The sequence below is a fragment of the Camponotus vicinus genome, unplaced genomic scaffold, assembly GCF_025532165.1.
Source record: "Camponotus vicinus isolate PSW18456_S1 unplaced genomic scaffold, iyCamVici1.0 SCAF_14, whole genome shotgun sequence".
In the NCBI taxonomy this organism is placed as follows: Eukaryota; Metazoa; Arthropoda; class Insecta; order Hymenoptera; family Formicidae; genus Camponotus; species Camponotus vicinus.
In genome coordinates, this window is record NW_028141950.1 from 12,238,334 (window position 1) to 12,252,788 (window position 14,455).

The following is a 14,455-nucleotide window of genomic DNA, read 5'->3' on the forward strand; positions in this document are numbered from 1 at the left end:
TTTTTTATTATATACAGATCCTGTTGTATTGAGAAATATATTACAAGAAAAAATATATATTCATTTCCTCACGTTACATGCAGCTATAACAATTCTTACGCGTCGTAAATTTATGTCAAGAAGAATTAATAAATTTTGCAGAAGCTTTACTTCATCATTTTGTTGAATCATTTGAAATATTATACGGTAAACATTATATATCACATAATGTACATAATCTTTTACATATATATGTTCTGACGTAAGACTGTATGGTTCACTTGATAATTTTAGTGTATTTCGTTTGGAGAATTATATGACATTTATAAAGAGACGATTACGAAAAAATGAAAAGCCATTACAACAATTGATTAGAAGGTATAATGAGATTGAAAATTGTAATTCCTTATTTGCAGAACATGATAATAATAATAAAACATATTCATGTAAAAATTTGCACAAAAATGGTCCAGTACCTAATAATGTTGACGTTGAATCTCTTTGTCAGTATCTCATAATATCGAATGGAAAATTTACTATTAATTGTAGAAGTTCTTCTAATAATTGCTGTCTACTAAGAAATGGTACTTGCATTTTAATTCTGAATATTATACAAAAAAAGGATAAAGAAATTTGCCTTATTGGTACAAAATTAAATTATGTAAAAAATTTATATAAACTACCATGCCAATCCAGCGATTTTAATATTAAAGTGATGACAGTATGTAATAATAACCTTTATTCTTGGCCATTTACGGATGTTTTGTGTAAGGCATGGAAAATTCCATATGGGAATGATACAAAAAATACTTTTGCTATTTTCCCACTTAATAATAATAAACATAATTTTGTGCGTAATATAATATATATATTTCTATAATAAGATATAAAATATAATTTCTATATAATTTCGTACATTGTGCGGTAGAAGAATGGATAACGAGAAATATATTATTGCGGAATTTAATGATGGTCTGCGGTTAATACCTGCCACATGGTTCAACGCAGATACATTATCAAGTATTTGGCCTAGTCATTTCAAGACAAAATTTCGTATTAATAAAGCAATCATAACAAGAGAGATGCCAAGAGCAAAGTCAGATTGAAAGGTACTACCAGTAAAGAAAGTTTTTGGCATTGCAAGTAAGTAAATAATATAAAGTAAAAGAGAGAGAGAGATAAAGCTAAAACTAACAAGGGAGAGTCGGATGCGCTGGATAGAAGACGTCAGTTAAAAAATTTTTATAAACATTTTATTCGATGTAACATATTTATTTTAATCTGTAGACCTTTCGGTCCTTGGAATTGGACCATCTTAAGTGCAAAATTATAAATGACGACAAATTAAAGGCTGAGCATGTTGAGCGAATCGTACTGATGATTCATTAGTAATCATCCGACAATTGCGGCTCGTTCGACACGCTCAGCTTTTAATTTCTCTTAATTTTTAATTTTACATGAAAATGGTCCAATCCAAGGACCGAAATGTATGCAGATTAAAATAAATATATTACATCGAACAAGAAGTTTATAAAAATTTTTTAATAATTAGAGATTTGGCTTAAGTAATCAAAAAATTAAAAAGAAAATGACATAAGAACCAACGCGCTGTAGTTGGAGCGCAGAGAAGCAACAACACTTGTTTCTTTTTTCAATAAAAATTTTTTAACTCACGTCTTCCAACCAGCGCACCCGGCTCTCATTTGTCCGTTTTAATTGTATCTTATATTATCTAAAGCCTTATTGTTCTATTGTATTTAAATAACATAAAACAAATTTTTTATGTATTTATATTATTAGTAACTTTTATATTTTTTAACACTTTTATTCTTTAAATTATTTAGATACTTATGAAGAGGGTAAGCAAAAATTAATTTTAGCAGAAGATACATCAAATATTGAAACAAATATATCGTCAAACGAATTAAAAGAAAAAGAAAAGAAGAGAAGGCGTTTGAAAGCTAAAAAATATATGTCTTCTTCTTTCTCTGTAGAAGATTTATATTTATATAAAGAAAATAATGTTACACGAGAAAAAATTCTGCCTGCTCTCTTCCACAGAAACAAAATTTTGTGTCATCCGACAAAGAGCTACAGAATACATCTAGACAACTTACAAGAAATATATTATGTGAAAACACATCGTTTAATGCAGAAAACAGAAACGGTGATCATTATATAGTTACAATTTATTAACATTATCTTATATTATCGATATTCAAGAGAAAATACTAATACTTACTTTTCAATTATCTTCCAGATATTAGTGCTAACGAAACTGTTACAGATAATGTGCCTTTTGTAAAAAATTCTACTTTACATAAAGAAAAAGAAAATCTATACTCATGGTATAAGTTTTAAAATATTTATAATTCTTTATATATTTCATATGTAAAAATACACAACAATATATTTATTGCATGATATATATAATAGTAAACACAATATGATATCTCTAACTATTAATTAAATAATATTAATTTATGACAGAATTTAAGAAATTAATGTTAGGAAAATTAAACAGAATGTTATACAAATTGGATACTATTGAAAATAAATTAGAAATATTTCAAGAAAAAATACAATATCAAAATTAATCTTCCATTATACAAGAAAACAACATACAATTCCCAATATGCACATTATCAGAATTAACATTGTTTGAAGAACAATTGCAAGAGATGAGATTTAAGGAAGATGTAGTATGTATACAAAAGTTATCAAATTTTATTATGGAATATCTCTCTTTGTAAGTAGTATTTATCAATGTGGCAATTTATTTCAGCTTAAGATCTTTCAACTTGTTGGTGAAAATAGTGCTCATAGTATGATACGAAATATATTGAAAAAGGCAATAACGGATAATTTAGTTACACATTTCAGTTGGAATGGAAAGAGAAATAAACAGTGTTTCAAAGATTTAAGACTTTCAAGAGTGATTATACGCAAGTATTTTTTAATTTTATTCTTAAAGGCTATTTAGGAAAGTTAAAAATATATGCTTTTTTGGACATTTTTTCTAAAAAACCCGATTTAATTTTAATAAAAAGTATACTGTTCAGAACACATATTTGAAGTTTATATTCTTTTTTATAAAAGTTGATAATTAAAATTTTTTGTTGAAAAATATAAAAAAATAAACGAGATATAGCTGATGATGACATATATAAACATCAAAACATAAATACAAGAATTCCGAATAAAATAATATTCACATCAATAATTCGTAAACAGTCGTTAAAAGAAACGATTATTAAAATTAAACTTTTGAGATTTTGAGAGAAACATAAGATAGCTATATTAATGTAAAGATTAAAATTATTTGTTACCTCAATTCTTTTATATGCAAAATAACTTGAGGAATTTATTTATATTGGAAAAAAAATCATCAAAGTTGACTTTAAAATAATCAAAAAGCACTTTAATATTATAATATTATGTATTGTTATATATATCGATTGTGCATCTTGAAACGAAGTAAAAATTACAAAAGTGAACAGATTTACTAGATTTCAACAAATGAAATCGTAAATATTCTAGTGAATTTTCTTTTGTAATTTTTACCTCATTTCAAGATACACAATCGACTCCCTCTGATATTTTCTCTACATGTACTGTTTACGAGTTATTTACACATATTATTTTATTTAGAACTCTAAATATACTTTGATTAATATTTAAAACATATGTTAAATATTTGGATATATTTCAGAAGCTGTTCGTATATTATATAAAGAAATAACGGAAAACGAATTTGGGGAATATGTATCCAAGTGGCTTGCGCAAGCTTCTATACGAATACTAAGGCAAAAAAATGAAGAAAAGGATTCGGATAAATAAAAATTATCTAACATGTGCAATGTCCTTTTTTTATACATATATTCGTAATTATTATTTTGTCATTATTTTATTTTGTCGTATCTATTATTTTATTATTTTATATAGTTCAGTCGAAGATAGACACTTTATTTTTGTATTATGTATGCATATAGTTTATTATATATTTTATTAAATATATATATACGTAATATACACGTATAGTTCAGCCAAAGATAGACATTTATTTTTGTTGTATACACATATAGTTTATTAAAAGTATATATGTAATATAATATATTATACGTATTTTCATAAATAAATAAATATACATATATATTTAATCAGACTATTATTTATTATTACATATTTATTCAGATTTTTTAATATAATATTTATATATTTACAACATGTATAGGTCAAACAATATAGCTTTAATGATAAAATTTTATACTATTCTAAAATTTCGAATTCTATAAGTTTTAAAATAGTTTAACTTTACATGTTAAAATTAAATAAATGTGTAAACTCTATAATGACATTCAATCGAAAAATAATAAGAAATTAGGCTTATATAAAACCCAGGTGTAGGATCTAGTATGTATATAGATTTTCTGTATTATAATAATAACGAAATTATAAAATGCAAACTTTTTGATGCACATTCGACTCTCTTCAATGAACTCTCTGTCACTAATAAAGAGAGTCGAATGTGCACCAAAAAGTTACATTTTATAATTTCATTATTATTATAATACAGAAAATCTATACATACCTAGATCCTTGCACCTAACTCTTATAAGCCTAATTTTTCTTATTACCTTTTTCATATATTAAGGACCCAGATAGCCAAATGCAATGAGGTTGCTGTTATGTTGCCAATAATTGTTAGAGCAACTAATTTTAACAAACTAGAGACAAGGTGAGACAGCATTATGTCTGTTACGTTGAACTCACACGAATTCATGTGCTAATAACAACAAATTGATTGCAACGTGTCAGCATATTGCTGACATGTTGTAGACAACGTAATATACCAATATTGCAGACCATTTGCTTCGTTAATTGTTTGCATGTAGAAGCAAACATATATCTGTATTCATAACGCATTCTATTTCAATGTCAACAAGTATACTGCAAATATATAATAATACATGCAATGCATTTGTTTGCTGAATATGTCATAAGCTTGGTTATCTGGGGATATTATGCCGATAAATATATATATAAAGTATTATTGCATATATATTATATTTGCTATATTACTGCAATATTATATTGCAATATTTCTGTAGGCGGACATTTTAATGTTGCTGCAATATCATAACAACGTTGCAGCAGCATTTTCCCCAGATAGCCAAGCTTGATATGACATATTCAGCAAACAAACGCATCGCATGTATTATTATATATTTGCAGTATACTTGCTGACATCGAAATAGAATGCGTTACGAATGCAGCTATATATCTGCATGCAATCAATTAACGAAGCAAATGGTCTGCAATATTGGTATATTACGTTGTCTACAACATGTCAGCAATATGCTGACACGTTGCAATCAATTTGTTGTTATTAGCACATGAATTCAAGTGAGTTCAACGTAACAGACATAATGCTGTCTCACCTTGTCTCTAGTTTGTTAAAATTAGTTGTTTCAACAATTATTGGCAACATGACAGCAACCTCATTGCATTTGGCTATCTGGGTCTACAATGTTGCAATCTTGCAGAAAAATGTTGCTGCAATGTTATTGCTATCTTGCGGTGCTGTATGGGTATTTTATTGCTTTCACACTTTAAAATTATCCTAGTGAAAAATTCTAGTGAAAATATTAATGTAATCCGCAATGGTCGAGTTTTGCGTTCCAACAAACACTCATGCACAGTGTTTGAGTGTGTCGCACTGTGTCACCTTGCTGGAAAACAAACACTGTGTCTGACACTGTGCCACACAGTGTCGCCTGTGTTCCTTGCTGGAAAGCACCCTATGTGTAGTCACAATTTTATTTGGTCTCTAATAACCAGGTACCTTGATAAATCAATTTTTATTTCGACATAGACGACATATCTTTCTTTCTCGCAAACTCGTTATTTGTTTTTTCCCGCGAACTCACAATTCCCTTTTTTCCCTACCTTCAAGAGATAGGGAGAAAAATTACTCTCGAAGTGGATCGAGTGTCCCACACAACATTATGTCGTCTTAAAGATGTCTTAAAGACGTCATGAAATTTCTAAAGACGTCTTAAGAAGTTATCAGAATTACATCTTTATGACGTCTTTAAGACGTCTTATGTCCCGATTTAAGATATCTATCGGGCATTGTTTTAAGACGTCTCACTCAAGACATCCCAATCAAGATATAATTAAATGTCTCACTCAGGATGTTATAAAGACGTCTCAGACATTTCAATTAAGACGACTTTTAGACGTGCGTAATTCGGTCGGTAAAATAGCTGCATTGATTTATTGATTTATTCTATAATAAATAACAAAACTCATCTTAAGTTCATTTCTTTATTATATTTTGAATATTTATACATATTTTTATGAACACTATATGCTCCTAATAAATAATTTACGATTACTTTTTAAATTACATCTTATATGATATAGAGAGGAGAATATTACAAGAGAATTATGTATTAAATAAAATACGAATTTAAATGAAGTAATAAAGAATAGAATATGAATGTAAATATATCATAATAAAGAAATACATAAAAATATACTTTAATTTCTAATAGAAATAAACTACTTTAATATTTTTCAAAATGTTTGTGATAAATAAAAAATGATTTTTACTCTATTCATTTATGTGTATAGCATATATATGCTGTGTATATACATACATACTATAATACAAGATTGAAATCTTATGATCTGTACAATCTAAATCATATTATTTTAGTCATTTTTATCAAGGACCTATAGCTTACTATTCTGCTGAATTTACTTCCAAAATTGAACAATTGCTAGCTTAAATCTAATTAAGTTAAACTCTAGTCTAGCTAAAATGATTTAGTTTAAAAGAAAATGGATAGAATTTTTTCTTACAGGATTTCTCTGAGAGCAAAAATTGCAGATCCATAATTTTGCACGATAGTCTACTTGATATAATGGATTTAAAATAGCTCTGCATGTAAATCTTGTACATAAAACTGGATCATATTGAATTGGCGGAAGATCTACTCGTTCCTTAATTGGTTGATACAAAGTTTTCAATGGTACAACTAGTCTAGTAGAATCAATACGCGATGATGACCAAGCATTCCATTGCGCACATCGTCACAATCTTCATTTTGTTGAATAAAATCTTCATATGTCATAGTGCTGTAAAAAAATATACAAAAGATAATTAATATATTTTTTTTTACAATATAGAATTTAATTTTTTACACACACACACACACACACAAAATTAAATATATAAGTGAAATATGATTTAAGATATACATTTACATATATTAAAAAACATATATTAATTTCAATGTTTTCTCATTTTCAACACTAAAAATGTTATGCAGCAACATTATACAGCCCTATTGTTTTTTAAATAATATCGTATGGAATTTTCAATAATTTACCAACCTTTTTCTTCTTGTTTCTTAAATAGTTGAGGCGATCTCCCGCATGTCGTAACCATTCTTGGATGGTCTTTTTAATATCGTGCATATTACTTTTTTCGTCGTCCGAAACGTATGCTGAAAAACGATTTGTTACATAATTATTAAAATATTTTGTGCTTTAATTCCAATAGTTAGAATAGGGTAGTCATGAAGTAAAGTATAGCTATAAACGTTTGCAACTTTTGGAAAGAATATAAAAATTTTGATCCGTAAAAAATTGGAAAGAGTATAAAGTGTAGAAGAATATTTGAACGAAATTTGAAGTAAGATCTTATTAATAATTCTGAAGAAAAATTTAAAGTTAAAAGTGCACGTTACATCTAAGCATATGTTAGATACTATCTCGAATACTGATGTTCGAATACATTAAAGGTGCAACTATTTTTAAACAATATTACATAAAAAGGAGAAATAAAAATATATCTTAAAGAAATAATAATTACCCATAATAACTGTGACAAAACTTGTGTTCTTAATTGCCGTTGATCCTTTTTGGCCTGTCCATGATAATTTGCGGCACAATTCATCCGATAATGTGTATTTTATAATATTCCTTGTCTTGTGAACGAAAGTGTTTCCTCCAATTTTTGCAATTTTCCTTTTCTATAACAGAATGTTACAAAAATGTTTAATAATATTTTCAATTTAAGCCGCTTGAAGAAAAAGGAAACATGAATTTAATATATTTTAAGAGCTTCTTTCAAAATTACTAAGCGACAAAAGGCAGCAAAAATTGTAATAAAATTTAAAAGAATGTTATATATTACGCTTTAAGTAAATTTAAGTAAATATTTTATACTATATATCTAAATTTGCGCACTAATAACCGCGTGTCTTTTGATTTTTATTTGCCTTTTTACCCCTTAGTAATTTATTATTATGTTGAGCCTATTATTTTCATTATTTTATTTTTCACAATTGTTTTTATTATATGAATAAATAAATAAATAAATAAATAAATAAATAAATATATATATATATATATATATACATATATACATATATACATATATACATATATACATATATACATATATACACACACATATATATATATATATATATATATATATATATATATATATATATATACGGGGTGTGTCAGACCACCCGTATCAGCCGAATATCTCGAAAACCGAGAACGGCAGACAAAAATGTTTTGTATAAAAGTTATAGGGTTTCAAATAATGCACAGTAATATTAGTACGACCTTGAATAGCGTTGTCAAGATCATGTGAAGGTTGTCCTTCAATTTCTTAAATGGAACCATTTATTTTTCATTGCGTTATTATTCTTGTAGCTTATCTCGAGAGCTTTCCAAAACACTATAATTAAGTTAGTTTTCATTAAGTACTTGTAGAGTTATGAGGCTTGAAATCGTTTCTTAATTTTATATAAACCGTAAAATATCTTATTTTGTACATAAAAGTATTAAGGTGAGGTAATCGTAAAATATTCATTTTTCGATTACCTCACCTTAATACTTTTATGTACAAAATAATGAGAGGAATCAATTGGTGTAAAGAAAACATAGTTATTTTTAAGAAAAAATTGTAATTGTTAATTGCAAATTACATATTTTTTTTTCGAAACAACTATGTGTTTTTTTTACACCAATTATCTTATCTTAATACTTTTATGTACAAAATAATGAGAGGAATTAATTAGTGTGACACCCAGTATATTCAATATCTAGATTTTGTCTTCTACTTTTATCTCTACAAAAGAATTTTTGTTGTTGATTGAATTATAGAAATATACATTTATTTCACATTTAAAAATAGAGAGAAGAAGAAAAAAGAAATGGACGCAAAAACAGAAAAGTACTCACTAATTGTTTCCGAATCTCTCTGTCCTTTTGGAGATCCGTGTCAAATTTGAAAAATTCGTCAACTGTTGATAGCGGAAATTCCGGCAATAATTGGACTTCGTCATTATTATATATTGTATTAGCTGGTCCTGCGTTATTTATTAAATTTATTATTATCTCCAACTGTCTCGTATTCCTTTGTATGAGATTTTTAATAATTTTTTGTTCGATACGACACGCATCTGTATAAGATAAAAAAGAAAAATATTTATTTCTCTTTATAAGTATCATTAAAATTATCTGTTTAGTTATTTTACACAAGTACATACATACGAAATTAAGTACATATAACATATTGCTATTATAAGTACAATATAACGATATAATTAAGAAGGAAGAATAAAGAATAAAGTTTAATACATACCATAGCATTTTTCCAACTGATTGCCGTTGGCATTGAAAGTTGTCATGTCATCACCGTCAAGCACATTATCGGGGCTAATCATATTGTCACCAATATCATCATCATCATTATTATTATCAGGCACATTGTCATTATTAAGCCTATTACCATCATCACGCACATTAGCATTACCGCAAGACACGTAATCACCTACTAAACTTTCGTTCAACCATTCCTCATCAGTAATGTCAACATCTGTAAATATAAAGTCTGTGAGTTCATTTTGTTAGTTATACTGTTCATCACAGTGTTATTAAATTTCATTCATTGTAAACTATTTTATATAATTTTCACTTAATGCACAACCACAATCACAATCGCACTCGATGAAAGATGGGAAGAAAGGAGCATCTCAGATAAAGTTTTCATTTATCTTATGATAGCAGTCATTTGTCATAAGTTGCTAGTGTATTCGCAATATATACTGTGTCCATTTTGTGTGCAACATTCAATTTAATTTCAAATAACTGCATTATTGCAAATATTGCAAATATGCAATAATGCAGTTATTTGAAATTAAATTGAATGTTGCACACAAAATGGACACAGTATATATTGCGAATACACTAGCAACTTATGACAAATGACTGCTATCATAAGATAAATGAAAACTTTATCTGAGATGCTCCTTTCTTCTTTCAGTTAAAAAGAATGTCAAAAAATATATATTGATATATGAAATATGAGACCTAAAAGTATCAATAAGTTTTAAATATATCATGTGTTTTATACAAATAACAACTTACCTATAAAAACTAGTTTTATTTGGGGAATTATTGAATACTTGAAGAATTGTGATCTGCGTAAATGATACATAAATTGTGGACACAAGGAAAAATTTTCTGCCAATCTAAAGCTAGTTGGATCATCTTTTGCATATTCTCCGAATTTTTGATACTGCAATAATAAGATTTTACACCTCAAAATAGATAAAATATATATTTATGTGTAAATCTATATGTATAAATATATTAAGTTTAAGCTTTATATTAAGTGTAATTGGGCACAATTTTAATGATAGAAACTACTAACAAGTCTAATCAGAATATGATCAACCCATCTTCAAACATTTGGACCATCATCACTTTCTGCTCGAAATACAGTTAAACGTGACATAAAAACAGCTGTTGCTTCCTCAAATTCTATGCTTACATGATGCAAAGATGATGATTCATCTGCCCAACTAATAATTAAAGATATCCCTATAACATCATAAATATTTATGATATATTATTATTTATGATATTATAAATATTTATGATATACATATAATGTATAATAAAAAATATATTTACTTTCTTGCAATAGTAGTAACTCTAATTCGCCTTTGTCCATTACTATGTTAATATTGGATAATGAATTGAATACAGCCTCTTCCACTTTGCGGAATTGGGGCTGTATGTTAATTTGCAACTTCAAAGAATAATGCTGTTGTTGTAGATGGTGTCAATGAACAAAATTTCCACTGACAAGTAAGCCTACTTCTTGTAGTACTCCAACACTTGATCCTTTCTCCCACTGACATACAAAAGATCCAATTGCTCCAGGAACTTTAATTTTCTGAGATGTTTTTACTTCTAAGATTGCATTGAATGCTATTTTCAAATCACCCTTGGCATCTGTAGCAAATATTCGTTGAAAAGTTTGTTTGAATAATGAAGAATTAAATGAATCCCCCATCATCATATGACCACCAGTAGAGTTGCAATATTGTCGCCTTTCTAATAAACCAGTTTGGTGTCAAGAGCACAAAAATAAATATCTATTATAAATATCTATTATGGCCATTAGTTGCAGCACGTGATGCAAGTGTATCATAATGCTTAATTGCCTTTTTATGCTTAGCATTATCTTTTTGAATATTATGATGTGATCTGATTGGTTGTCATAAATCATCAGTTACAACTTGGCCAGGTCCTTGAGAACATGGTCCGCCAACAAATAGCATAATCCTTAAATACATTGATAGCATTATATGTAGGATTACAATGAAAAACATAACATATATACATCATATTACAACATATAAATACCTAGCATCAGTATTTGCATAACTAGCTTCTAAGAGATCCGTGGCGACTGCTAATGCCACAATTGTAGATCGCAATGAACGTTTCTCTGGCCCAACAGACCATGGATCACGTTGCAGTTCTCCTAAAAGATCTGTCGAACTGTCTCATATCACACTTATGTACTGGTTACAAAAAGCGATTAGCAGCTGGCAATAGTTACGCACCAGGTCCTCTTGGTTGATTTGGATTTTGTCCAGGAATTAGTCTACCTATACCTATCAAAATGTAATGTGAATAAAATGCAATAAAGTAATAATGAAGAACAATGACTAATATAGTAAATATAACTTGGGACTTATTCTATTCGTACCTAACATATCTTGAACTTGTTTTGGTTGAAGATCCTTTGTGCTTCTAATTCATGAACTTGAATCATTTTGCCAAATGTGATAAGACCAATAAGAGCATTGAGTGAAAGCAGAGACAATGACATTTGTAATGAATCTTTAAGTGCCTCTAATTCTTCATCATCCAGACATATGTATCCGCAAAAAGTAAAAATATTGATGGCAAACATTGGGCACGCTAAATAATACATATAAATACATACAATTGGACTGAGATACAATAATATTTAAAGTAATATATAAGTAACATATATATATATATATATATATATATATATATATATATATATATATATATATCATAAATTTATATATAATAAAAACTATAATAAATCATGTAATGTCAATAAATGATAATAAAAAAAATGTTCGAAAAGAATCAAATCTTAAAAAAAGTAAAATCAAAAATATTTGTTTCATAATATAACTATTCAACATATATAACACATATATAACACTATTATTCAAATAAATGCATACATTTTGATCATTTAAATATATTTCCTTTTTGTTTCTTATTTCGAAGAATTTCCTCATAAATTCTTTTTGCAAAGTTTTTTTCTCATAATTATTAATATAACTCACAATATGTGTATTATAATGTAACTTAAAAAAAATAATATATAATGATAACACAAATTTAGAATTTATTGAAATATAAAAATATCTTTACAATATTTTTATGAATACTATATGCTCCTAATAAATAATTTGATTTTTTAAATTATCTTATATGATATAGACAGAAAATTACAAGAGAATTATGCATTAAATAAAATACGAATTTAAATGAAGTATAAAGAATAATAAAGAATATGAATGTAAATATATCGTAATAAAGAAACACATTAAAATATACTTTAATTTCTAATAGAAATAAACTACTTTAATATTTTTCAAAATGTTTCTTGTGATAAATAAAAAATGATTTTTGTTCTATTCATTTATAATACCTTATTACTTACCACAATAGTCTATTTGATATAATGGATTTAAAATAGCTCTGCATGTAGATCTTGTACATAAAACTGGATCATATTGAATTGGCGGAAGATCTACTTGTTCCTTAATTGGTTGATACAAAGTTTTCAATAGTACAACTAGTCTAGTAGTATCAATACGCGATGATGGCCAAGCATTCCATTTATGGAACGCACACCGTCACAATCTTGTTGAATAAAATTTTGTTGAATAAAATCTTCATATGTTGTCATAATGCTGCAAAAAAAATATACAAAAGATAATTAATATATTTTTTTACAATATAGAGTTTAATTTTTTTACACATACATACATATACATATATATATATAACGTAGCATAAAGTTGTAAGCGAAATGAACCAAATCCATTTCCTACTATGGCCATGTTCCAAAATTCACTGCCAGTGCTGAAAATATATAATATACGTAACGTGAACTAAAGATTTTCAGCGCTGGCAGTGAATTTTGGAACACGCCCTAAGCCCATTCTACAATGGCAATAACAAGGCTGTAGGAGTAAAGAATAAACTGTTTCTAATGAAGTAAAGACAAGAAGTAACGAAATAGAAATTCTCATTAGTACTCTAAGGTAATAGTAGTACAAAATGAGAATTGTCTATTTCATTACTTCTTCTTCTTTACTTCACTAAAAACGATTTAATCTCTACTCCTACAGTCTTGTTACTGCCATTGTAGAATGGGCTCTATGTATGTTCTACGGCGGACGCGCAATAAGAATTAAGAACGCAGAATTCTTCCGTGACTGCGTATGCGAGACCACCGTAGAACGCACGAAATCCATAGGAAATGGATTTGGTTATTTCGCTTACATCTTACAACCTTATGCTATGGCCATTGCAGACCCGGCTTTAAATATCATTAATTCTTACCTGTGCAAAGCACTGCTCAACTTTGGTAAATGGAATAATTTATTTTCCAACTCGACCCCGTCTAATGCCTGGCTGGCCTGGCACCGCGGCCATCTTAAAAATGGCGTCTTAAAGTAAATGTTCTTAAAAACATCAGAAAGACGTCTATTGGTCAGGTCTTAAAGACGTCATAAGAAAGGCATGTTTAAGACGTTTAAAAAAATACGTCTTAAATTGAATGTCTTACAGACGTTAGAAAGACGTCTATTGGTCAGGTCTTAAAGGCGTCATAAGAAAGGCATGTTTAAGACGTTTAAAAAAATACGTCTTAAATTGAATGTCTTAAAAACATCAGAAAGACGTCAATTGGTCAAGTCTTAAAGGCGTCATAAGAAAGGCATCTTTAAGACGTTTAAAAAAATACGTCTTAAATTGAATGTCTTAAAAACATCAGAAAGACGTCAATTGGACAAGTCTTAAAGGCGTCATA

The 14,455-nt window shown here is 27.7% G+C and overlaps 1 protein-coding gene and 2 long non-coding RNA genes across 9 annotated transcripts; 2 read left to right on the forward strand and 1 right to left on the reverse strand.

Annotated features, from left to right (window-relative positions):
* The first annotated feature begins 296 nt into the window (after positions 1-296).
* LOC145965833 (uncharacterized) lies at positions 297-2,354 on the forward strand. The gene is made up of 4 exons (XR_014436829.1): positions 297-357; positions 908-1,122; positions 1,824-2,146; positions 2,240-2,354. It is a non-coding gene; the product is annotated as an uncharacterized LOC145965833 (long non-coding RNA).
* Positions 2,355-5,653: 3,299 nt separating this feature from the next.
* LOC145964820 (uncharacterized) lies at positions 5,654-6,523 on the forward strand. The gene is made up of 2 exons (XR_014436566.1): positions 5,654-5,820; positions 5,936-6,523. It is a non-coding gene; the product is annotated as an uncharacterized LOC145964820 (long non-coding RNA).
* LOC145964819 (uncharacterized) lies at positions 6,296-14,255 on the reverse strand. Of its 7 annotated transcripts, none has more exons than XM_083087978.1 (12): positions 13,987-14,255; positions 13,079-13,331; positions 12,055-12,291; positions 11,728-11,981; positions 10,990-11,646; positions 10,847-10,896; positions 10,441-10,591; positions 9,656-9,889; positions 9,253-9,473; positions 7,865-8,024; positions 7,384-7,496; positions 6,296-7,125 (listed from the first exon to the last, which is right to left on the reverse strand). In XM_083087978.1, exons 5-12 carry the CDS (start codon positions 11,027-11,029, stop codon positions 7,111-7,113), a joined length of 984 nt encoding a protein of 327 aa, XP_082944104.1. In that variant the 5' UTR covers positions 11,030-11,646; positions 11,728-11,981; positions 12,055-12,291; positions 13,079-13,331; positions 13,987-14,255; the 3' UTR covers positions 6,296-7,110. The 7 variants fall into 7 exon arrangements, with proteins under 7 accessions (XP_082944104.1, XP_082944108.1, XP_082944106.1 ...); XM_083087982.1 differs by having other exon boundaries at positions 10,847-10,877; positions 12,077-12,291; positions 13,987-14,254; XM_083087980.1 differs by having other exon boundaries at positions 10,727-10,877; positions 12,077-12,291; positions 13,987-14,251.
* Positions 14,256-14,455: the final 200 nt, after the last annotated feature.